This window comes from Helianthus annuus, chromosome 8, assembly GCF_002127325.2.
Source record: "Helianthus annuus cultivar XRQ/B chromosome 8, HanXRQr2.0-SUNRISE, whole genome shotgun sequence".
In the NCBI taxonomy this organism is placed as follows: Eukaryota; Viridiplantae; Streptophyta; class Magnoliopsida; order Asterales; family Asteraceae; genus Helianthus; species Helianthus annuus.
The window spans coordinates 124,116,742-124,142,729 of NC_035440.2; the positions used below are offsets into that span (position 1 = coordinate 124,116,742).

At 34.9% G+C, this 25,988-nt stretch overlaps 3 protein-coding genes across 31 annotated transcripts; all 3 read left to right on the plus strand.

The window, feature by feature from the left end:
- Positions 1 to 5,135: 5,135 nt before the first annotated feature.
- On the plus strand, positions 5,136 to 8,459 carry LOC110940696. Of its 9 annotated transcripts, none has more exons than XM_022182248.2 (8): positions 5,136 to 5,339; positions 5,789 to 6,010; positions 6,225 to 6,345; positions 6,449 to 6,667; positions 6,874 to 6,994; positions 7,405 to 7,606; positions 7,692 to 7,854; positions 7,937 to 8,459. In XM_022182248.2, the coding sequence occupies exons 4-8, from the start codon at positions 6,664 to 6,666 to the stop codon at positions 8,014 to 8,016; spliced, it is 570 nt and encodes a 189-aa protein (XP_022037940.1). In that variant the 5' UTR covers positions 5,136 to 5,339; positions 5,789 to 6,010; positions 6,225 to 6,345; positions 6,449 to 6,663; the 3' UTR covers positions 8,017 to 8,459. The 9 variants fall into 9 exon arrangements, 7 of the variants coding, with proteins under 7 accessions (XP_022037940.1, XP_022037939.1, XP_022037943.1 ...); XM_022182247.2 differs by having other exon boundaries at positions 5,137 to 5,339; positions 5,801 to 6,010; positions 6,209 to 6,345; XR_004863928.1 differs by having other exon boundaries at positions 5,138 to 5,339; positions 5,801 to 6,010; positions 6,814 to 6,994.
- Positions 8,460 to 18,332: 9,873 nt separating this feature from the next.
- On the plus strand, positions 18,333 to 20,291 carry LOC110938895. 4 transcript variants are annotated; one of them, XR_004863929.1, is made up of 8 exons: positions 18,334 to 18,771; positions 18,844 to 18,918; positions 18,999 to 19,073; positions 19,154 to 19,234; positions 19,335 to 19,436; positions 19,527 to 19,652; positions 19,947 to 20,100; positions 20,268 to 20,291. XR_004863929.1 is itself a non-coding variant. In XM_035975802.1 (6 exons), the coding sequence occupies exons 1-6, from the start codon at positions 18,616 to 18,618 to the stop codon at positions 19,572 to 19,574; spliced, it is 537 nt and encodes a 178-aa protein (XP_035831695.1). In that variant the 5' UTR covers positions 18,333 to 18,615; the 3' UTR covers positions 19,575 to 19,876. The 4 variants fall into 4 exon arrangements, 1 of the variants encoding a protein (XP_035831695.1); XR_004863930.1 differs by lacking the exon at positions 18,844 to 18,918 and having other exon boundaries at positions 18,333 to 18,771; XR_004863931.1 differs by lacking the exon at positions 19,154 to 19,234 and having other exon boundaries at positions 18,338 to 18,771.
- A 337-nt stretch (positions 20,292 to 20,628) lies between these two features.
- Positions 20,629 to 25,039, plus strand: LOC118480864 (chaperone protein ClpD, chloroplastic-like). Of its 18 annotated transcripts, none has more exons than XR_004863945.1 (6): positions 20,629 to 20,941; positions 22,298 to 22,796; positions 23,581 to 23,701; positions 23,837 to 23,885; positions 24,052 to 24,124; positions 24,798 to 25,039. XR_004863945.1 is itself a non-coding variant. In XM_035975803.1 (3 exons), exons 1-2 carry the CDS (start codon positions 20,883 to 20,885, stop codon positions 22,581 to 22,583), a joined length of 345 nt encoding a protein of 114 aa, XP_035831696.1. In that variant the 5' UTR covers positions 20,634 to 20,882; the 3' UTR covers positions 22,584 to 22,796; positions 23,540 to 23,570. The 18 variants fall into 18 exon arrangements, 1 of the variants encoding a protein (XP_035831696.1); XR_004863940.1 differs by having other exon boundaries at positions 22,298 to 22,483; positions 22,695 to 22,796; positions 23,581 to 23,676; positions 23,988 to 25,039; XR_004863941.1 differs by lacking the exon at positions 24,052 to 24,124 and adding an exon at positions 23,988 to 24,018 and having other exon boundaries at positions 20,630 to 20,941.
- The last annotated feature ends 949 nt before the right edge of the window (positions 25,040 to 25,988 follow it).

Here is a 25,988-nt window from a genome sequence, read left to right on the forward strand (position 1 = left end):
AATGTAAATAGGTGCATAATTGGCCAAAATATGAACCAAAGTGCAACTGCACTTGCAAGTGACTCAAACTGCATAACTAGGTGCAAAATTGGCCAAAGTTTGACCAATTTGCAGTCAAACTGTAACTAGGTGCATAGTTGGCCAAATTTTGAACCAAAGTGCAAGTGCACTTGTAGAAACAGCAGACCAAACTGTAAGTTGAATCAAAATTGGCCAAAGTGCAGAATCACTAAACCAAACAACAGAATCACCAAACCAACCAGTAGAATCACCAAACCAAACAGCAGAATCACCAAACGAAACTGCAGACTGACCAAAACATACCAAACAGAAAGCATGGTCATCAATTTTTGAGTCAACCTATTAAAGTGAACACAATGACCATAATGGAATATGTACACCAATATGTGACTCAATCAACAACAGAAAAAGTCAAACAACACTGAAAAGTCAAACAACACAGAAAAAAGTCAAACAACATAGAAAAGTCATAGATTGACTACTTAATTGGTCCCACATTACTAGAAGGTGTTTTTAGACAAAATATTAGAGTCATACATAACATTGCCTACTTAAATAAGTCATACATAACAGTGCCACAAACACAAAAGATCACATATAACTTCAGCCTTGATTGGTCTTTCTCTTTCCCTTTTGACTTGACTTGTGGTTCCTTTTTGAGTAGATTTCTGAGTTGCCTCTTGAGTGGTCTGCTGGGTTGCCTTATGAGTGGACTGCTGGGTTGCCTCTTGAGTGGATTAGTTGACTTCTTCTGTCTCTTTGGAGCAGAACCACCTGAGACACAAACTTTAAGCCATGTAATTAACTAAAGAATAAACTTAAACTTAATAACATTTACCTTCACTTGTTTTCCCCTTCTCAGTGCACTTTCTTTTGTTGTGACCTCTAGCCCCACAGTTACTACATTTCATTATAACCCCATGCTTTGTGAGTTTCCCAGGCCTTTTTGGATCTTCAAGAGGATCCCTCTTCCTATTATTCTTGGGCCTACCAGGAGCAGATTTGATTGGTGGTGGATCCATTGGCTGATTGATCTTGGTCCAATACTTTTCACTAGGCAATGGAGGTATTGAGAACTCATAAGCCTTCATGTATGTATCTTTGTGATAACACACATCAACATAGTCTTCAGCATTCTTATGTAAAAAACCAGCAACAGCACATACATGTTTACAAGGACTTCTTCCAGCAACTGGACTCTTCATTGTAATCACTGTCTTCACTGTCCTGTTCTAAATCAGCTTCTTTATCACTATGTTGACCAAAGACTTCTTCCTGTACAACCTCTTTTACTGATTCTTTCACAACCTCTTTAAGATTTGTTTCCTTATCTATATCAAATGAACGAAGACTTCAATGAACGATTCACTCCAATTTTTAGCCTTCATTGCAAGTTCCAACACATCTTTATCATCACGAAACAGTTTAAAATCACCATTATCCGCATCCATCCCATACATATAAAAATCCCTACTTTCATACTCGTTGGTTTCCATTGCATAATCAACTAGCTCAAAGTATGCGATATGATCAAAATCCATTTGGATTAACTTACAATTACCATCAATATACTGAGGTTGATCAAAAAAGAAATCAAGACAACCACCGTACCAAAGCATAACATCTATACGCTCCATAAGTTAAATCACTATGTAAAATCACAATGCAATCAACCCTAACATAAACCTTACCTCTTGGGAGTCTGAATTTTGCCTGCAATCGTCGATGATGAAGGAACTAGGGTTTGATCGCCAACATCGAAGTGAACTGGTGAACTGGGTTTTGATGAAATGCAACTGATTAGAGAGGGAAAGGGGGTATTTATTGAGGCTCTGTCCACGTGTGCTTCCAAGTCATCATTTAAATGTCACATAGGATTAAAATACTAACTCAGTTAGTGTTTTTTTAACGAAGGGGTGACAGTGACACCAACTTGTCGAGTAGAGGGTGGTGGGAGCCAACTTGAAAGTTGAGCATGATATTGGCCAATTTTGGATAGTTGAGGGTGATACAGTCCATTTCCCTTTTTTTATTTATTCTCTCATTTATATGGTTGAATTGGCTGAAGCTCTATCAAAAAGAATAAAAGGAAAGAAGAGAAACAGAAACAATGGCATGCACATCTTACCCACAATACACTAGGTTCACTGCAAGATTATTATTTTTGATGATTTATTTTACTAACGCAAAACGTCACATATGTACACTTCTGTTACCTTTTAACTATTTACCATACATATAAATTTTTTTTTTAATCTTAAAAAAAATTTCGAATGTATTGCGCCTGGTTATATGGACTTTTGTTTATCACATGCTCAGTTCAAACACTTAGCTTTATAAAATTAAATTACAAATCCAATAGCAATAATTTGTATATTTGTATAAGCCCATGTGTAGTGGTTTAGCCAAATAATGCCTCCATTATGGGGCGTTTTGCGATACGTGACAGTCCAGTCAGCATGGGGCATTATTGAGGGTTATTGCAAAAGTGCCGTGGTGGGGAATAATGCCCAATAACGTCCATGCAATCATTTCACAATTATTATTTTTTTTAATTTAAAACATAAAAATCTTCATTAATTTAAAATAAAAATTACACTACTTGAAATAATAAAAAAAACCCGAAAAAAAAAACAGAAAACAAAAAAAAACCGAAAAAAAAAATAAAGTTAAAAAAAAAAAAGATGATCTAGAGCCCATATTTTTTCCGAATTTTTTGGCGATCCATTTGCGCAAGGATCAACGCGTCGCCTTGGAGGTGGTCTATCGGTTTGGACAAAAACTCAATGTCCTTTTCCATTTGCCTCGCCTCTTGTATCTCGTTAAACTTTTTGGTTTCGGCCACTCGTTCTTACATAATCTCATAACGTTGGTGGCCGAGGTCGCGAATGTCTTGGAGACGACGGTTCATCTCCTCGAAATCTTCCTTCAACTCGAGATCGGAAGACGACTCCACCGTTTTTTTCCCGGTTCGCTTATCCTTTCTTCTACCGGGCGGTCGGGTCAACTCTTCTTCAAGTTCCTCGTCAACGTCCACCACCTCATTTAGATCGACATTGCGGGCATCCGATGTCGGTGTTTCAGGGTCAACGGAGGATGATGTTTTTGACCGTTTAGCTCGACGTCTACTACTAGACGTCATGGTACCTACTAGCGCCCACTTTGGACTTTTTCGTAGTAGATCCCAACACTTTTAGTACAGGAAAGAGCATTTCGTTTTCTCGTACTCGTCCAAAGTCTTCGTTAAAACCCCGACGTCACCTTCACCGCTCGGGCGATTATCATAGTTACGTTGGTACACTTCTTGGAAGGCATGACACTTGTTGTTGATGTCGGTCCATTTGCTAGAAATGGAATCTTTGTCCCGATGCTCGCCTTGACCCCACGTGCTATAAAAGAGTGCACGAACCCTATCCCAAAAAACGGGGCCCGTTTGAAAGTTTGCTACAAATTGAAAAAATAAAAGTAAAATATAAGTTGTATGTTAAAAATAAAAGTAAAAATATAAGTTGTATGTTAAAAGTAAAAGTAAAAATATAAGTTGTATGTTAAAAATAAAAGTAAAAATATAAATAAAAAATAAGTAAAAAAAAATATAAAAGTTACCAATTTCATGGTCCTCCGAAACGTCGAGCCACGCCCGAGTCAACGTGAATTCCTCCTCTTCCGTCCATTTAAGGTGAGTATTTTTACGTCGAGGTTCGTCCTTTTCCTTCTTCTTATGCGACCTTCTGTCGCGTTTCGATTTCTCTGGCACCGGTTCGGGTTGCGTCTCCGGCACGACATCGACATCGGGTTCGGCTTGTTGTTGTGAAGGTTGCGACCTGCCGGCTTGACCAAAGCCGAAGGTGGGAGGCACGAACGGAGTGGCGCCACTCAAGTAAGCCGCGTACGTTAACATGCTCGGGTCCATGTCTTGAAGGTTAAACGTGTGTTGCGGTTGGGTTGTGTTCGGGTTCATGGGTCTTGCGGGGATACCAAAGGGGGGGGGGGATCGGAATGGATGCATGTTTGTATAAAATATAGAAGAAGTAGGAGAGAAAGTGTGAGCTTTTTTATAAAAAATAGGAAAAAGTGGGTAGTATATATATAGTGGGTAAATTTTGGAATTTAAAAAAAAATTAAAGAAATGACCGTTGGCAACGGTCACCTCTTGCCCCAATGCACATATTCAGCGTTTTATATAAAACGTCAATTCATTTTTTTTCAAAAAAACGCCAAACAACGCCTATATGTAATGGGGGGCGTTTTTCAGTGTTTTTTTTTAATTTAAAAAAAAATGCCCCACTGCAAGGGTCTAATCTATATATAATCTAAAATTTAGTTACATGTTCTATTTTAAAATCAACATTTATGATGTTTTAAATGCAATACTTAAATTAATATTGATTAAAATAATATATTACAAAATCATAAGTCCGCCTCCATCCACCTTATTCCTTTTAATTAGGGTTCTCTCAACCTCTGAAGCTGTGGAATCGATCACACCATTTCAAGGAACTCCTTTGGATGTTCAGCCTACGGTGAACGGTTGGTGTCGGCTGCCAGAGATGGAGACTTCGGTGGTGTGGTGCGCTTGGGACTCGGGAGGCCAGAAGAGGGTTTGAAACGTAGGTAATTCTGTTCTTGCCAATTATTAGTGTTTTGTGTGTATTGGTTGAATTTGTTTGTTGATTGGTGATTAGGGTATGTTAGAAACAGATTTGTAAATTGGATTATTATTTGTTTGGAATCTGTACTATAAACCGATGATTTTAACTTGAAATAACAATAGTGGTAATTTTGAATTGGATCCTTGTGTTTTTAGTGAAGTGTATTGATTTGATTTTGGGATTCTTTTTGGTTTTATTTAGAAACAATTTTTGTTGCATAAAGACTTCACTTTTGTATGTGTTTATGTGTAATTGAATATGTATTTTGGTTGGTGATTAGGGTTTGTTAGAAAGAGAGTTGTGAAGCGGATTATAATTTGTTTGAAATTGCAATAATTAGTTTAAATGCATGATGCATGCTCACATCCAAAACATCCCACAATGATGACATGATAATTTGGTTTGATACTGAATTGAGTTAGGTAGTAATTTACTAAAGCAATGGTGTGATCTTGATGTTTCTTGAAATGGGTTCTTTTGCTTTTTTTTAAATAAAGTTTATTGATATGATTTTGGTTTTTTTTTGTTTTTGTTTTTGTTTTTGCAGAAAGTTTGGTTGGATTAAGGTACAGGAAAAGCTTGTGTTTTGATATCTTCCAACGGATTAGCGATAACTGGGATTGACGATCGTAGATACTGGAGTTGGATTTCTACAGAGGAATCCAGGTGAAAGTCTACATCTATATTCTAAACATCTTCACACATGTAAATTCACTATAATTCTCCGATCTGCACATGTGTACGAAGTTTGTTATGAGGAAGAGAGAGCAAAATAAAAGTAGAGAAATTAGTTAATTAGGTAAGGAAATCATTTAATCTTTTTATAAATATACCAACTTTTATTTCACTTTAAAAGAAATGAATGGTTTAGATTTGTTCTAGCAATTCTGCTTTCAACCCCGCCTTTTGGTTTAAAAAGTGTCGATCAGGGGCAAAAAGGCGTGCCCCTGTGTAGTTTTGGGTCAAAGTTTGGTCAAAGCTACGGTGCGTTGAAGGTTAATATGTAAAAGTTACTTAATCGATGAAGAAGTTATGAACTGTTTACTTGATAAATAGGTATATATATGTAAAATAGATGAGAGATATGCTACTAATATATAAGGCTTATTTGGTAGTTTTTTATGCAGATTCCGTTCAGTTGCTTATCTCCAACAAATTTGGTGGTTTGAAGTCGATGGTGAGGTCGAGTTTCCTTTTCCTTGTGGGACCTACACCCTCTACTTCCGCCTACAACTTGGGCGGTCAGGCAGGCGGTTTGGGCGGCGTGTCTGCAACTCCAACCATGTTCATGGTTGGGATATAAAACCTGTGAAATTTCAGCTTTCAACTTCAGATGGGTATGGCTCTAAACATTTTCTATGTAACGGACGCGATTGGAAACCCGGTATTACTTGGACATTATTGCTTGATAATGGAGCTGATGTTAATTTTAGGAATTATTGTGGTTATGCTGTTTTTTTTTTTTTTTTTTTTGGTGTTTTGTGGTTTTAGATTGTTGCATTGCTGCTTGATAATGGAGTTGATGTTAATTCTAGGAATTATTGTGGCCAGGTAATCATTCTTCGGTTTCGAAATCGACATGGACATCCAATATTAGCTCCGAAGATATGCTGACCGAAGTTCTGTCGTATTTCACGCAACTATCAATACCGGAGAAGACGGAGCGTATCTGGTACTTATTCAGCCTTCATAGTTCATATTATCATACAATTTAAAAAAAATTATGAAATGGTTTTTGTTTATTTTGCTACAATTGTTTTTTTTCATTGTTTCAGGAATTTTATATCAGACATATAGATGGAAGCCCGATTAGTTCAGAAGCCGAAAAGCAACGAGTGATCATGTGTTTAAAAGCCGCGGTTGAAAGAAGGGCACCCGAGGGTGTGCGTCTCGAGCTATTCAAACCCGACAAACCCGGGCTGTTGGCCCAAGTGACACGAACGCTTAGAGAAAACGCGATGAACGTAACACAGGCCGGATATCTACAATAATGGGTATGGCTCTAAACATTTTCTATGTAACAGACGCGATTGGAAACCCGGTATTACTTGGACATTATTGCTTGATAATGGAGCTGATGTTAATTCTAGGAATTATTGTGGTTATGCTGTTTTTTTTTTTGGGTGTTTTGTGGTTTTAGATTGTTGCATTGCTACTTGATAATGGAGCTGATGTTAATTCTAGGAATTATTGTGGTCAGGTAATCATTCTTCGGTTTCAAAATCGACATGGACATCCAATATTAGCTCCGAAGATATGCTTACCGAAGTTCTGTCGTATTTCGCGCAACCATCAATACCAGAGAAGACGGGGAGTATCTGGTACTTATTCAGCCTTCATAGTTCATATTATCATACATTTTAAAAAAAATTATGAAATGGTTTTTGTTTATTTTGCTAAAATTGTTTTTTTTTTCATTTTTTCAGGAATTACCAAACGATTTTCAAATAATATTTTAACCAATTAACTCATCCATTTTATTTAATAATATAGATATATATATACATATATAGACTTCTCATATTCAGATTCCATAACATCAAAATATATGTTATCATCATTTATTATTATTATTATTATTATTATTATTATTATTATTATTATTATTATTATTATTTGTTATCATTAATGCAATTAGATGTGTGAGCAACTTTACACCTGATGACTTCTCATATTCAGATCCTATAACATTTTTGCATTTAAACTTTCATTAAAATGAAAACTGCCACAGGTCATCCCAAGAGCCTACTTATCGTGTCTCTATAAATACACAGCCACATTCAAGCATCCTCCCTTTCATTATGCAACCTGTGACTGAATATCGGAAGACACCTGCCAACATGAAGAAAACCACTGCTGTTGCTAACTGTTCAGAAAGTTTGGCGACTCTTGAAGAAATATTACACCATGGTCGAGAAAATAAGAAACACACGGTATCAACACTTTCTATAATTTCGATTGTTTCCCCTGGCATTATTATTATCCATACATTAAATATGTTTCTTCTAATCCATGCAGAATGCTGAGTTCAATTGTCGTGTGGTGATTAAAGGCATACGTAATAGCGAAGAGTGGTTCAGACTTATGTGTGGAGGAGGAAAATGCATGAAAGGTGTATCGCGTGATCACGGGGAGCTGTGGTGTGTTGGCTGTGAAACCCAGTTATGTTTCCCCGAGCAAGGTTCGGTTTTGGTATTCTATAGTTATGTGTGTTGGCAAATGCCTTTATACACTTTCACATCTGAAAAAAAAACTTTCAACAGGTTCCATCTTGAACTTGATGTGCTCGATTCCACAGCAAATGCGGTCATCGTGTGCTTCGATGACACTGCACAGATTCTAACAAGCACCACTGCTCAGTCTATACTCAATGTGGAATCGGGTCTCTCGCATATCTACACCATTTATTCCGAAAGCATCCAGGATAGCTTCACTCCAGTCATGATACAGAACTCTAACGGTAGCATCTCAGAGCTCCCAAACTGCTTACACTCACTTGTGGGCACCACCCGAACCATCCAAGTTGACACATCCACATACTACCATCATGGGGCCTTTGAGAGCTACAACTGCAAGCGTGTGCTCCCAGACGAAACCAATTGTCAATCCGTTGGATCTACGACTGTAACACCCCGAAAACGAGTTTGGTAATCAAACTCCGTTAATACTAAAAGACGGGTAAAGTATCGTTAGTAGCTAAAATAACTAGGTAAATATTTGGATTTAAATAAGAAATCCTAATATTAAATACAAGTGAATCAAAGTTTTAAAGGATTGAATTTAAAAGAGCCCGAGTTAACGAGACTTAAAATAAAACGGGATATAACTCTCGGGACCCACCAAGTAACTAGGAATATTAACCTGGTTAGTTAGTGTCTTGACATAATAGAACAAATATGGTTAAAATACCCTTTAAATAACTTGGTAAAGTATAGGGACCAAGGGTGACAAACTTGAAACAAGTTTGTATTAAATAAAACATTCAAACACCAAAACACACACTTTAAGTGTGTGTTCTGGTCGTAAATTACAAAGGAGCCAGAGAACTCCATGGCTCAAACCCTAACTAGCAAAAATCAAGCAATTGAAGGGGCAAATCAAGTCCAAATCAAAATCCGAATACGAATTAGTGATCTCCATTGAAAAAGGAGTTACGAGATATGTAAATTTCTTGAGAAATCTCTAGTTGAAATTCTGAGCAAACCTAGAGAATTTGAAATTTATGGTTGCATGTTTGTTATTTTGATGAAATAGGAATGATATAATGTCTAGGAGTAAAACCCTAGTCAATCACATGTTGAAATCATGCTTATTCCTTATGAATTCACAATCACCATTGAAGGTGATAAGTGGGTGTAGTAGGAACATGTTAAACACTAGAATTTTAATTGTTGTTCTAGTGTAATTTGAGTTCTAGAGAGTAAATTCAGATTTTGTTAATGTGAAAATTGATGTAAACATGCTTAGTTGATGTTAACCATGGCTAAATGACAAGTATTGAGCTTGATATAAATTGTGAGAAATTATGCCCGCAAGGTGTTTGATAAAACGCCTAAGAGAAAGCTAAATATTAAAATTTAGAACGAAACGCGTATTTGAATAATATGGCTAGTTAAGCGAAATATGAAACAAGAAGAGTTATAATCATCATGTTGATTTGAACTTAATGTTGTAAATCATGTGATTGAAAGTAGTTAGCTTTAATAAACTAAGTTAACTAATCTTGAGGTCGAATAGTAGCTTCGACATAGAGAATAAGTAAGGTGGAATGGTCGTGATTTTTAAATGACTAGTCTAACCACCTTGTAAATGTTGGCAATAGTTTGACGCTTAACGAGCTAGGTAGAGGCTTGAGAAAGAAGCGGTTAAACGAATCAAGCGCGTGAAGAAAGGCGTAAACCGGATGAGAGGTAAGTGTAATTTTCGCACTTATGTAGATTACTCGTTTATTCTATACGAAATAATCGCGATAACAATAATATTGAAATATGGATTTTTGTTAAGATTACTTTGTGGTGTAATCTAATGATGAGGAAAAATGGTGAAAATGGAAATTGGTCAAGAGTCGACTAATGTAATTAAGGTTAAAAGCGTGCCCATGGCGTAAGCCGAAATGGGTTGAATTAGTAAGAAAAGAGTTTAAGAGATAAGGGATTTGGTAATATAATCCGGGATGGGATGCATGTATGAATTGGACATCAAAAACCATGTTTTTGATTTAAATAGATAACGTTGGGTATATAGTCCAAATGGGTCAAATGGTGGTGATAACACCATTTGACAATACCGACTAATGCGGTGGTCAAGTCTTATGTTAACAGGATCAATTGGCGAATCAGATAAATGCGTCGCCATAGATTGAGTGACAATTAAAGCAAGGTACAAAACCGGGTCTATTTGTTGTCCCAAGCCAGGTACGTATAAATATGATTATAGCTAACGTACAAATTTGGGCAAATAAGTAGTGAAGGTCCTTCATCATAAATGAAAGGTAAAATGGACCATTACGCCCTTGTAAGCTAAATTGAATAAATGGCCTTTAACGGTAGTTTGGAAATGAGTTTTATGCTTAATTAAATGCTTACAATAGGTACAAGAAGGAGGAAGATGTAGGACTTTGGTTAAACGACTCTATATGGGTCTTACCGTAGAATAACAATCCGAGGAAATAAAACTCGGATTACATAGAACATTACATAAAAATTCACCACACATATAGTTGTGGTGGAAGATTATTTGATAAATATTGTGGAAATAAGATGCTAGAAATAGACGAGTATGATGTATGCGGAAAAGTGCTTAAATACCCCTAACGGGTCAAAATAATCATTTAAGTATAAACGAGATTAAGATTATACATAAACTTGTGAATTGAACCTAATATGTTAGACAACATTGAAATTATAAGGTTCATGTGAAATCGGGATCAAACAATCATGTTTGTTTGATAAAATGCATAAACGGGTTAAAATTCGGTAAAAAGGTGATGAGTCGAAGGCTTAAAAGTCTAAAAATTTATTTTGTTGGATGTTGGGTTTCAACTCCATAAGATGGAGGATTAAATTACGGACGCGTAGGAAAAAGAATCGGGTAAATCGGATCAATAACGAAGAAGTTATGGCCGTTTCCGTAAAAACTGGCATAGCTGAACTGAGCTGCAGACCTGCTGGAAAACGGTCTCCCTCGCGTGGCGCGAGGGAGCAACTGGGTTCCTTCGCGTGGCGCGAAAAACCCTGTTTTGGCGAAAAAAATTTATTTTAATCAGTTTCGCTTCCCAGACTCGTTTAAATACGTTTTAAGTTACGTATGACTAATCCAACTCATGTTTTATGAGTTTCAGGTATAATTTTAGCACCGGAGGACGATCAAGCACAACGAAGAACCGAACACGATCAAGATATAAGCTTCCACACTTTGTATCGTTGTTATGTAAAATGACGAACTCACCCATAATATGTTGTATAGTTTTTAATTCTGTAAATAAAGTTTAATGAACCCGTATTTTCAATGTATTTGAAATCATAATTACTCGTTTGTTTTCGTAAATTATACGAAAACCTTTAAATAATAATAAGGGTGTTACAACGACTCCTACTCCCATGACTAGGAAGGGTAAAGGGGTGATGACAATACCAACACCGGTTAAGCTCAAAGAAAGAATCAGAAAGTACATGTAAGTTTCTATATATACTGTTGACTTACCAGATTCCATGAACCACATAACTACATATCCATTTGTGTTGTGTTTAAGTAAATGTTCAAAATTGAATATTATATGATACAAACATCATGTTTATTTCTTTATGACTAACTATAAAACTGATACTTATTAAATGGAAAAAATATGAAAAAATAGATATAAATAATATAAACTAATAAATAATAATAAACAAGAGCTAACATATGTTTTCAATATATTACTTTTAATCTGATGACAGTTTTGATCCATACAGGTAAAAATGAAAAAGATAACCCATAAAGTTTTATAACTAGCATTGTAATAATATACTGTTCCAACATTATAAAATAATATTTTTATTGTAGAATTGAAAAAAAAAAAAGACAAACCTTTCTCTCACGAAACCGCAGAGTGCAAAGGTGGAAAATTGACCAGTATATAGACCATTTTCGTCCGAATGACCAACATTAATTTGGACTGAAGCATGATCCTTTGAAGTGATCAGCCTATTGGTGGCCGAACTGCAAAATAGAAACAATCGACACCATTGGTTTTGATATGTGCTTTTTCGATTTGAGAACGCATACAAACCCATCGCTTTAGTGTTGAAATGCATTGTAATGGAACTTACCCGCGGCAAGTTGGCAGGTTACCTTTCTTTATGTCGATTATGATGAAATTTGTAGTGAATTTGTTTATGCTTCTTTGTTCGTTTGGATATTTAAGTTAAATTATTAGTTTATGTTTTTTTTCCCCTATTTATACATGCCAAATAGCTAAATGGAATGAATTGAACTTCAACGAGCTTGAACTGCAGTTCATAAATGGGAATTTCTTGAACGGAGTTACATTCTATCAACTTTTTAGTACAAAATAATGGAATATGAACTACTAATATATACATCATCCAGGTTAAAGTTCTGCCTAACATTTCCTTTCTTTCTTTCACAGCCCTACTTATGAAGGTTCTGATTCAGATGGTTCTGTGGGTAGCGCTCCAGGTGAAAGGTATGTATTTAGCCTATAAGCATATACGTTTTACACATCATATCCATTTGTGTTGTGTTTAAGTAAATGTTCAAAATTGAATATTTGTCGCTATTTCACTACTTGAACGAAGTTACATTCTATCAAATTTTTAGTACAAAATAATGGCATATGAGCTACTAATATATACATCATCCAAGTTAAAGTTCTGCCTAACATTTCCTTTTTTTATTTCCCAGCCCTACTTATGAAGGTTCTTATTCAGATGGTTCTGTGGGTAGCGCTCCAGGTGAAAGGTATATATTTTGCCTATAAGCATATAGATATTTGATTTGACTAGCTCATACCCGTTGCTTATGTTTACTTCCTTAAACCTGTTGTAGACAAGAAACTACTAAAGGGAACGTCGACTACATGGCCATGCATTAGCGGCAGAAGATTTCGTGAATTATTGAATAAAACCGGAAGCTTTATGAACTCCTTTAAGTTTTTTTCCTGTAATGTATGTTTTTAGACTTGGCATACATGTTTGTTCTTAAACAGATTCCGCAAACAAAGTTTCCTGTGCTATGCACGCCTTAAATTTTGTGTGGCCGGCTTATGGTACAAGCTCTTATCACGTTTTATATGGCTTCTCTTACATTGTCTTTTGGCTAATTATCTTTTATCCATACATAAACATTTTCCCCAAACGCACAACAAAATGAAGGACACTAACTGTTGGTCATGCCGTGCATCGCACGAGCCTACCCTCTAGTAATAATAATATTGCAGTGAATAGTAAAATGGAGTGTTTTCTTTTCAGCTCATCTGTTTTGTTTAAGGAAGAAAATGAAATTCGCTGATGTCATTTTAATATAAACTTAAAGCTTATGTATTTTGGGGTATTAATTTTTTTTTTAAATTCATTTAATTAACAGCTTTATTATATTCTTTTTTATTTCTTTTATTGTAAAACTCCTAGATTTATTTTTTTTTAACTTACACAAGTATCACTTATCTTTTTATTAATCCATTTTTTTTTTATAAAAAAAGCCTCTAAATTCATTAATAACCTAAACAAATAACAAGTTATTTTGATCCTTTTACGACATGAAATGTTAATATGAGCTAAATTTTAACCTCTAAATAATTTAATTTAAAAACCTTAAATATTTGAAATTTTATTTAATGAGATCGTTATGTGGTATTTGAACATATTGGATAACCGTTTCGTTCGTTCGGTTTCTCAATATGTACTCGTGCTTTACTTTACCAGGAATCCCAAACGCAACCACTGTGAGTAGATCTTACTTCTTCCCATTTTTGTCACTTTAACTTTTTGGGGCGTATCATGTTCACGTGTTCATAAGTGTTTTATATTATTTCCAACATGCAAAACTTAAATGTCATATGTGTTTATGTTTGGTATCGCATTGTTTCGCTATCTGTTTCACATACATGTATTACGTGTTTACCGCTTTGTGTCTCTGTTTCTCTGTTTAGCGTGGATCCACCATTGGTTGACCGGTTCCCCCACGGCCATGGGGCGATTCAATCCACATCAACAAGTAATGTAACAAGACATAATGAAACACAATCAGTGAAACAAATGATGCGATTCAAGCCCCGAGAGGCGAAAAGCGAAACTGCGAAACATTGTGGTGTTTTAAGGTTAAATAAAAACAAATAAAGATCTACTCGCCAACTTTTGTTGACCCAAAGACCATTTTTACACATGATACAGGTGAACAGGTATGAAGAGAAGATCGGACATAGGATGGGCCTTAGTTAACAAGAAACGGATTAGTGTAGTTTATTTATGTCTCGCGTTTGTAATTGTTTATTTGAATAAATTGTTTCGTGAAACATTTATTATGAATAAATTATTATTTAAAACACGCAATAGCAAGTCATAAGCTCTCGAGTTAACCTGATCATGCCCCAACCACCTTTTCCGCTGCGGGTCGGGGTGTGACAATGTATGCCATGTTATGTACTAGACCTGATGTCTCGTATGCTCTTAGCATGACGAGTAGATATCAACAGAATCCAGGAGAGAGTCACTGGGCTGCAGTGAAGAACATTCTTAAGTACTTAAGAAGGACTAAGGACATGTTCTTAATATATGGAGGACTGGATGAGGAGCCGTCAGTTGTGTTATACTGATGCAAGTTTCCAGACTGATCGTGATGATTCAAGATCACAGACAGGATATGTTTTCATTCTGAATGGTGGGGCTGTTACTTGGAAGAGCTCGAAGCAAAGTGTGGTTGCTCAATCCACCTGTGAATCAGAATACAATGCTGCATCGGATGCTGCTAAGGAGGCTGCCTGGATGAATAAGTTCATTACTAATCTCGACGTTGTGCCTAGCATAAAGAAACCGATCGAGATGCTGTGTGACAATACTGGTGCCATTACTGTTGCAAAGGAACCAAGGTCGTATCAAACCACAAGGCATATACTCAGAAAATTCCACTATATTAGAGATATAATAGAGTGTGGAGACATCGTAATAAGCAAAGTTCATACGGATCTAAATCTGGATGACCCCTTTACTAAGCCTCTACCTCAAGCTAAACATGAGGAGCATGCTGGAAAAATAGGGCTTAGATTTGCTAGACAATGGGCATGATCTGTAGTTAGTATTGGTGTTTTAATTTTGAACTACAACAGTTACAATGAAATAGTTATTTGATTTACTGGTTAAATGCAAGTTTAATTATTTTGTAACTGTGTTCGTTATTTGTATGTTTATACCCTTGAATAAGCGTATTCTAAAATATCTGTAGTCGACCAAATTACATGGGAATGAATTTAAATGTAAGACTATTATGAATTGAGAAGATTGTATTCATGAGATGAATAACTCAAGAGTTTGAGATCAAAATTCACAGATATCACTAGGGAATGATATTGGATGTGACTCGATTCAAAACGATCTCCATGGATCTAAGTCATGAGATGTTTTGATATTGATATGTTCAATCTGTCCTTTTTCCTTAGGCACATATTAAACTACATTGATCAAGGACAATCTTTGATGTTATCTAACATTGTCCTGAAACATGGGTAGTAATCCAGGTAGCGTTGGTAGAATTCCAAGGTTAAGTGGGAGTTGTCTGATGCTGATGGAATTCTGTACTTATATAGGATTAGAAGTTTAGACATTCTGGCGCCCTCGTTAACTCAAACTGGAATAAATGCGTGGCCACGCTCGGACTAAAAGTAGTTCGTTAGACCACTTTGAATTAAAGACGAGAACAGAGAATGGTTGATCACTCTATAAGAATGAATGATCCATGTCTTATGATCAACGAATGTTCTATACAGAAGGGACTTATTGATAGAATTATCAGGGCTATAGTATTTGGTTAAGTAAAGTGTTACTTGAACTCAAAGAACTACTTGACGACTGTAAAGTGTCATGCCGTGTTAAGAGCAGTGCGATGCAGCTAGGCGTCCAACTCTGCACACGTTGACTCATTTAATTAAAATCGTCCAAGTGGGAGATTGTTGGATATATGTATGTCCGACCGTAATTAAAGTCGACGTAACTAACTCGGTACAATCCGAAGAGTTACACGTTGGTACACGAATCGTATATGTTCACGAGTAGGTAGATTATTATTTGTGAAATAATAATAGTTTAAACCCAAGGGACTTAATATTAATTAGATTATTATTAAGAGGATTATAATTGTATAATCTTAAAGGGCCTTATTGTAAGATTGGGTTTTATAAAAGGGTGATTAAGGTGGAAACCCTAGACACACTTTTATAAAAACACAAAACCCTAGCCACCCTCCTAAGCTTGGCCGACCATCCACTTGCCATCGACCAAGCATCGCCGCCGCCTTCTTCTTGGCCGGTTCTACTCTCGGGTATCTTGTGCTCGGTTGTGAACTTCCTACTAGCGAGGATTCGTTGTAACCCGCGTGTTACAATTCCGGTGTAGTCGTCAAAGGTTGATTACTAAAACCCTCTATGTTGTTTATTCCTTTTATTTGTTTATACACGTATAACCTTGATCCTGATTGGGAATATTTATTAATCGGATTAATAAATCAAATTTATATAATCGGCTTTTGGTAAATTATATAAACCGCTTCCGCTATTATTTTGATACACTGATTCCCAAAATGATGTATTTATTGCGTATAACAAATAACAAAATTTAATATAAAAATTAAACAATCTTCAAAGTATTATAAAAGTAAAACTCCTGATAAAAACTTTGAAGAAACAAAAAAATAGATTCGAAAGTTAGGTTTGTGTAAACATTTTTAGTTAAAAAGATTAATAACTTAAATGTAACCATATAAGAAAGATTCTTAAATTTTGAATTATACTTTTTTTATTTTTGAATCTTACTTACTTTTGTTTCAAAATCCAAAATAACCGAAAAACCGAACCGAACCGGTGTAAAAACTGAAAAAATCGAAACCAAAAAAACCGAAACCGATCGGTTTTGAAAAACCAAAAACCGACATTTCGGTTTCGGTTTTGATTTTGCCCAAAAACTAAACCAAACCGAAACGTACACACCCCTAACATTAATGTCATCTATTATCTATTATCTATATTAAAACAAAACACTTTGGTGCCACTTGGCATTTGCTTAGGTTGCTTGATGACACGTGGCATCTCATCCTCTCCTTTTTTTTTCCTTTGAGCGGCAAATTATTTCTTCCTTCCTACGCTCTTTTTGTTTTTGAAACCGCCAGAATTTTGGAAACCCTAAACAACTCTCCATCATCTCTCAGGCTCCTTCAACAACGCCGAATTTTCTTCAAAGGTGAGTTTCTACTTCCAACAATCTTCACCACAACATTTGATTTTGTAATATGCATCTTCTCCGTTCCTTTGTTACACTGTTCCTTTATAAACTTTAATATTCCTTTCAGTTCTTAAGAATCTTTGGTACGATTTAATGTTTTCAACTTCATCGGCTGTGATGAACATATCCGGTGATTATGCTTCTGTGCCGTCCGCCGATATGAAGTAAACCTTATCCAAACGCAGATAATAGATATTACAAAGAATGATGTACAGTCGCATATCTGTTCATGGAAGGTTCCATGGTTCGTCTCGTGACCGATCCAAACGCAGATCTGTTAATCGACAGTCAAATTTGGGGTAAGTGCTTACACTCATGTTAATTGTATCCTTGCTAGAGGGAATTTAGGGATTGACCTTCCACCAGAGAGGGAATTTAGGGATTGACACTCATGTTAATTGTCGGTATGTTCTTGCCCCTGTTAATGTTGTTAAGTTTATCGGCAATTGGTTGCCTGTGCTTTTCGATTTTTGATAAACAAATACCCTAAAATAATGTTTATTAATGTTTGGATCTGTAAATTATTATTATTTTTTATTATTTTACCAATTGATCTTCACTACAAAAGGTTCATAGCTAGAAAAGTGGAAGCATATAAAATTTTGTGTATGCTTGTGATCATATATATTATAGGTTGTTGTATGAAAAGTTTTGGTTTCGGTCCATATATTGGCTGCATATGTACACATTTGGCTTGTATAGTCATAATCAAGTATGGTACTCTTAGGTTTAGGAATGTATTGGTGACCTTTTTAACCTTTCTAATCATCCTCTAAGAAATTATTTTCAGGTATTGAAGATTTGAAGGTACAGTGACATCAAAAGTTGGGAAGCACTATGCTTTTACAAGATTTAAAGCATTGAAAGAAAGATTCATATCAAGGTGATACCTACCTACTAATTGGCTATTCATTTAAAAAGTTGTTTTTGATTTATCTATTTTGTGTTATATGGGTGATATTGTGGTTACCTGTATTTTTATTACTTATATCTCCATCTCATGAAAATTGCTATTCGTTTTTTTATATGTCATATAACAAACTTGATGCATTAGATACGATAAAATCCATATTATGTTAATAGTCAGATAATTTCTATTAATTGAAACAATTTAGGTCAAAGTGGGTGGGTTGGGTAACTGGTCAAATTGGTGGTTTTAATTTGCTGGTGAAACGGTTCGGCTGGGGTTGGGCCAACCGTCAACATATCAACCATTTTTGTTTCGTTTTTATGTTTTCTAAATAACTAATGCGTTACATATGATGTTAATTCAAATGGCTGGGTTGGTTAACCGGTCAAAAGTGAGCCAGCTTAAAATGGAAAATTTTAACATGCGGGTTAACCGAACAACACACTTTTGGAAATCTTATAGACACTGTAAGCATTTTAGTTACGGTTTAAAAAGCTAGGCCAAACACCCCCTTAGTGATAAAGAACCTTTTAGGTTCCCGAAAATGCCCAATAGCCATCTCTGCGTCCAAGTTCATCTTAATTTGTGTAGTTTCATGCTTAATTTGTACGCGTTTGTACGCAAGGATGCATCGGATTCAAATAACAATGAAGGAAAGAGCGACACGAGTTCTGAGTTAGGTGAACCGATTAATCTCAAGGTATTTAGATGTGTTTTTTTTTTATAAACTGTTATGATATTTGTGTAGTTTCATGCTTAATTTGTACGCAAGGCTGCATCGGATTCAAATAACGATGAAGGAAAGAGCGACACGAGTTCTGATTTAGGTGAACCGATTAATCTCAAGGTATTTAGATGTGTTTTTTTTATAAATTGTTATGATATTTGTGTAGTTTCATGTTTAATTTGTACGCGTTTGTACGCAAGGCTTTATCGGATTCAAATAACGATGAAGGAAAGAGCGACACGAGTTCTGAGTTAGGTGAACCGATTAATCTCAAGGTATTTAGATGTGTTTTTTTTATAAATTGTTATGATATTGGTGTAGTTTCATGCTTAATTTGTACGCGTTTGTACGCAAGGCTGCATCGGATTCAGATAACGATAACGATGAAGGAAAGAGCAACACGAGTTCTGAGTTAGGTGAACCGATTACTCTCAAGGTATTTAGATGTGTTTTTTTATATAAATTGTTATGATATTTGTGTAGTTTCATGCTAAATTTGTACGCATTTGTTAGTAACAAGTTGATTCTTAATTCAGGTAATGGGGATTTCCGTGTCATCAGTATGCATTTCTGTTCACATCGGTCAAGCCGGAATCCAAGTCGGCAACTCACGCTGGAAGCTCTATTGTCTCGAACATGTAAACAGAAGTTTGAAACCGGAATCCAAGTGTCATTATTTAGGGCTGTTGATGTAAAAAATTTCAAGTGTCATTATTTTTTTGTCACAGTATGCAGTGATTTTGACCAACGTAAGCATGGTGGATTCAACACTTTGATACCTTTAAGAAGGGGCAAAGAAGGCCGCCAAGCAACAAAGAAGGGGCAAGAATATGCTGGAGATATGTGGCAACATTGTAAGTTTCATTCGCATGGGAATATTTGAACATTATTCTTTTATATATCTATATTGGTAGCATTCTCTTAATTGATAATGTGTATGTTAAATAAAATTCCATTTGATACGTCTAAGCAACAAGATTTCTTTGTTTTTCAAGTTATAATGTACAAAGATTTGTAAAGTAAAAGAATTCACATTTGTTTCTGAATTGTTTTCTTTTAAAAAGAGATCTATTATGGATGGATTTCAGTGTCTCTGATTATGATAGGGATTAAAATTGGGAATAGGAATAACTGTGATAATGTGATAGGTTTACTGTTTTGCCCCTGTTAAGGAGGGTCCCTTTAAAGAGAATCATCTTCAGTTCGGTCTCAGGTATATAATTCAAAGGATCTTCCGCAATGATCATAAGCATTTGTGTGTAGCCCTTTGTCAGTTTCACTCCTTCATAAAGCTCCTGATATGTAAGTGCACTCTCAAGTTTTTCCACAACATCTAACATGGTTGGTCGTTCTCTATGAGAATTCTGCAGACATCTAAATGCGATGTCCGAATATGTTTACAAAGATTTCTGATCTATCTGCTGTTTTAGATCGTCGAAGATCATCTCTTGTAATTTATTCTGTTTCAGGGGTGCCAACATCAGGTTCGCTCAGAAAAATGGGAGGTTTTGATGCTTAAAAACTTTAGCATTCCAATTCTCATCGAGTAAGAAGCTGGAACTTTTTATATCTTTGTGGACAGTTCTTTGATTTATACCATTGGCAATTGAATATAACTACACCATGGACTTTCAAAGTTATATCTCCATCTCATGAAAATTACTTATATCTCCATCTCAATAAATTAAACTTATTCATTTGTGTTTTAGTCCACCCGCGAACCTCGCGGGTTCTTAAACTAGTCTATATTAAAACAAAACATTTTGGTGCCACTTGGCATTAATTTACTCCACTAATTGCCACCTGGCATTCTAATACTTCCTGATGAAAAAGAATGAGCGCTAAAACCACATATGTTATTCCTTTCTTCACAAGCTTCTCATTCATTCAAGCGTTATTTTTCCTCTCTCACTTCTATCAAATCGGGGTTTCCTTTTCTTCCCTCTTCATCACCGTAATATCATTATCATTGGAGTTTCTTTTCTTCCTCCTTCGTCATCCTATGTAAACCCTAACACACCAGTTCTTCAAGGATTACTGATTCATTCTAAAGGAATGGCGGATCTTTCAAATGCCGTTTTTCTATGAGCAACAGAGTCCCAATCATGGTGAATGCAAAGATGCTAAAGATAGCCTCAGTCAGGTATAAAATTTACCGATTGTGTTTCAATCCGGTTGATTCGCGATTGTTGTTGTTGTTTCCACATGATTCTTATCTGTCTCTGATCCATTCACAAACCCTAGATTTCAATCTAAAGCAACTGAGCAAAACATATGTTCTTTTCTCAATCTTTAATTTAGTTATCATTCATATATCTTCGTATTTTAGGGTTTTTAAACAACTGTTATTCCGTCGAAAATCTGAATCTTGAATTGTGTTTGATGTTTTTTATATATGCTCATCTCCTGCGTCTGAAATCTTGAATCGTGTTTGATTTGATGTTACTGATGGCATGTATTTGCTTCTTTAAACTTTTAAGATGGCCTTTTTGTTGCTTTCTTGAATCTTTTTCATCCATAGAAGAAAACCCAAGTTGCATTTTTTATTACAGTTTTTGGGTTCTATAGTTTTTCAGTTTATTAGTTTCTTGACATAGGATATGTTATATAGGTTATATAACAAGAATTGGGTTTTGATATGTGATGGGAGTGTCTGATAATACTTTTGTAATCATATATCACACACCAATAGTTTATGTCATCTAAACTATTGGACAAAAAAAACTTTTGGGTCAATCCCACCTGTTTCGATCCACACCAATGGACAAAAACTTTTGGGTCACTTCCATAGAACACAAAGGTATATGATGCTTGATGAACATGTTCTCTTGCACACTAGGTGTTCGACAAAATGACAACAAGAAATTTAGTATTATGGAAGGTAATAAATTTGAGTATATATTATTTTGATAGTTGACACTTTATAGTGAAACTGGTTTTGTTATTTAATTCTTTTGTTAAACCGCGTGATTTTATTACAAGTTATTATTACTATGTTTAAAGTTGAGCCTTTCAAGTTTCTATCAATATGATTGGTCATGTTCTTTAAAAAGAATAAACAAATCCTCCAAGATGACCCATTTTGCTTTGGAATAAATATGAACGTGTATGGTAATCTCAACGTAAATGAATTCTATTACAAGTCTCGGCCTTTTAAATAGATCTTGAATAGAGTCTGTAGAGGTATGGCTAGATTTAGGCATGTGGAGGAATGTTCAACCACCAAAAATCTCCACTCTGTATGGTCTAAAATTCTTATTTTGGTATAATATATCTGATACAATAAGATTAAAGTAAAAGAAGTTATAGATAGTTTATTAATGTATACATAACTAGATAGACTTCTAAGTTTTGATATTATTCTATTGGACGATTTGGTGGTTGGAAACTTGAACTGTAGCGAGGCTAGGTATCAAGCTTGATGCGAACAGGGGAGGATTCATTTGATGTTTTCCGATTCGTGTGATATTTAATGTGTTTTTGTGTTTCTGTATATAAGGTTGGTGACCAAGACGAAAAGCTGGCAGAAGGTATCAAGCTTTAGCTGGGGTGTTCGAGAGATTTACCGAGAGACCAATCAAAGCGGTGATGTTGTTGATAGTTCGGGTTCGGCTACGGATGTGGCGTTTTCGAATAGTACGGAAAGGGTGTTTGAAGTTGCGGTTGAGTATTTAAGAACTATGGGGTATAAGTTTATTGCTCCTGAACATATTGCTATTGGTTTGTTGACTGTTGATGATGGTAGTGCTGGTCGTGTTCTTCAAAAGCGAGTTGATCATCTTTAGATTATAGAGAATGAGATGCATCAGAGTTTTATTTGAAATATTTGATAATATAGTTCGAATTCGGTTTTCGCATGTTAGGAGCAAATTTGAACGAGTTAGCTTATGTTGCAGTGTCTTCGATCGTGGGGTTCGGGTTTAGGTATATGCATTTAGCATCTCTGATCAGGTGCTGGCGAAGAGAGTAACCAGGCACGTGAGCTTTCTTTCTAAGAGGTATATGTTTTCTTCTTTATGTCTCTACTTTCAGAGATTTATATCTATAACAAGTAAACAAGTTGTTCAAAGATTCATATCTAGAGATTGGTGTTCTGTATATTACTTTAATATCATTAGCATGAAGTATAAAGCTATATGTTTTATTCAAGTTATCTAAACCTTGGTCACCAATGTGTCTTTTATTTTTGTTTTGTTCACTAAACCAATAACAAGACAAACAAGAGGCTTTATATGTTTTTATATTATACTCTTGAACGGTTGTTAAAATAAAATTGAGAGAACCTGTTAAGGTCAAGCCTCAACCCTTTGGCCTTTAACCCAACTACTGACCTAAAGATGAATACCATTGAGGCAATGTGGAAGCCTAGCACAAGAATGAGGAAGCCAGGCCCAGGCTAGCAAATGGGGTGACTTTATTGGATTTGGTTTTTTAGTTGATTTTATTTTCTTTTTAGATTGTTGATGTTAATGTAGCATGATAGATCCAATCACTTAATGGTCCATTAACAACTAATGACCAACCTTGCTGCATTACCTTTAGAAGTTTTGAACTAAATATGGCAGTGCCTTTGCTGTATTTTTTTTTTTAGTATGGTTGTCCTTTGATTTAAAGGGTTTATATATATATATATATATATATATATATATATATATATATATATTCATTTTCTTTAGCGGTTCTTAAAGTCAGTGTGCTGTTTATTTAATTAAGTAATTGAATCTCACTAAAGGATTTGTAGCCTAGCGGTTCAAGATGTGTAGTAATAGTGTTTCTTTAAAGGACTGCTCTGACAGTTGTGGGATTTAAAGTACGGGAATGCTATTACATGGTTTGAAGTTCAAGAAGGCCAGTTCCAACACATAGATTTTCATCCAAGTGAGTGAGTTCTTGATGGCTACAGGTTGGAACCTTTTGATCAATATATTAATAATATTAATGTTTGTATTGATAATTAACACATAAATTGAGGATCATGACATCTACTTCACTAAAACGTCACAAAAATCACAGGCCTAATAGTAATTTTTTTTTGCAGCCACGCCCCAAAGGAGTGTTGTGGCGTTACTTACACTAAAAAGCGCAAGGTATTATTTGTTATGCTTTTATTCTTAGTATATACTACATAACCTTGGATCTATACATTGACCGAGTAATGCGATTCTTGAAGTATATTTTTTTTGTTACAGGCTGGTCAAGTTTATGGAGTCTCTCTAACTGGTAATTTATTGAGTAAGTCCGGTGTTTTTGCAGAACAGAACAAGTAGTTAAAAAAATATATTTGCCGATTTAAGGAATCTTGCAAAATATACCACTCATGTTGCTGGTATGACCCCCTCCCTATTTGTCTCTTATTGTTGGTAATTGATTTATTTTGCAAGATAAACAGCCAACATATTTCCAGTATAAACAACCACCTTTTACGTAAGACACCAATATTATTAGAAAATCTCATCTTATTTCCTATGTCAGCCATTATCACATGTCCACCACAAAAAAAAATATGTTTATTGAAAAATCACCAATTTTGTCTTCCTTTAACTATTGTTAACTGATATGTCAATATAATAGCTTCATTACTTGAAAATTAATTTTTTTGGAACAATATGTTTTCACTAATAGTCGGTTGTATGTGTCGCTTTATCAAGAGTAAAAACCAGAAATGGAGTAAAAAAACTACTGATATTAGACAAGGATGACAAACCGACAGATGAAACAACAAATGTCGCGCATAAAGAAGTCTTTAAAAGTTGTGATTTTTTTTTCATTTATTTCATTTATTAAGTGTAAATTATATTTACGTTAGTATCGAAACTATTCTAATTTGTTTCTTAAAAAGACATTTTTGGGTTTACACATATGTAAGCAAAGTTTTATATGAACTAATATGAATTTAAATAAGAATTTAGATATTGAAGTTTATATAAACTTGATGTCAATCAAAAGATGAAAACCATGACCTTTCGTTGATCTATTAAAGGTTCGCTGGTATGTAACAGGTTTTTGGAGAGGGAAGTGATCACTCTGTTCGGTTATGGGTTTGTACCGGTTAGGGTCGTGTATTGTCTGTTTGGGACCTGTTTCAACCCTTAGACGTGAAGCCTAAGTTTGGAAAGGCCGAAAAAAAGTGATGACCTACATGAGCTTCAATACCAATAGATATTATATATTTGTGTTTAGCTACCCATGAAACTCGCGGAATCTTAGGCTAGTGTTCATTAAACAAGTTAGAGATAATAACCCAAACTTTAAATTTGATTAGTTTTACACTATTGTATTTCAATTCAAATAAAATCAAAATTTTAAACCAATATTAATAAATGTTATTTATTTAATTCATATTTAATTTGCATGTGGGAGTCCCATTGTTTCGTCTTTTTCCTATGGACCAATTGCTAAAGCATCCATTCACTATCAACAAATCCCCACCAACCAAACTCAATAATTAGAACAAAATATTGAATCCCAATCCATTGGTTGAAAAAATAGATAAGAATATGACTGAATAATTTGTTTATATATATTTGCTATTTGATCGTTATGTCAATCCTTCAAGATCTTCTTCCCCAATCTAGCCGTCACCACTAAATGTTAGTTTATTGACTTGAAATGGATGAAGTTAAACATGTATAAATAATTTTTGGGTCAAACCTTTTGAAGGGCATAAAGCGAACTCTAAAATCGAGATCTTTTTGTAAAAAAATCTTTTATTTTGCTAAACAATGCGTTATGTAGGTTCAAATCCTTGTACATTCAAGGTTATGTGATAGTTAGATGTAAAAAATGTGTTAAAAAAATTAACCACAAATCTATATAAGCTAGTGGTGAATATGGATGAAAGTGATTATAGCGATTCATTTTATCACATCTAATATACTTGTGTCTTATAATAAATTTATTTTCAAATTATTAATGTGATTAAGTAATCAAGTCTAATCTTTGTTAAGTTTTGAAGAATGTATCTAGTTAAGGAGTAGCTAAATAAAATAAAGTAAGAATACTTAAATAAAATAACTGAATAATGCATCAGCTGAATCACTGCATCATCATTCTGATTAGAACAATATTATTTTGCAAAATGACGGCTAACAATAACACTTCAATAGTTCAATTATAAAATAAAACATGTTTCTAAGGCCTTGGGGTGTACTCTAACTTAATTGGTGTTAAAGATGACATGGCAAGCTAAC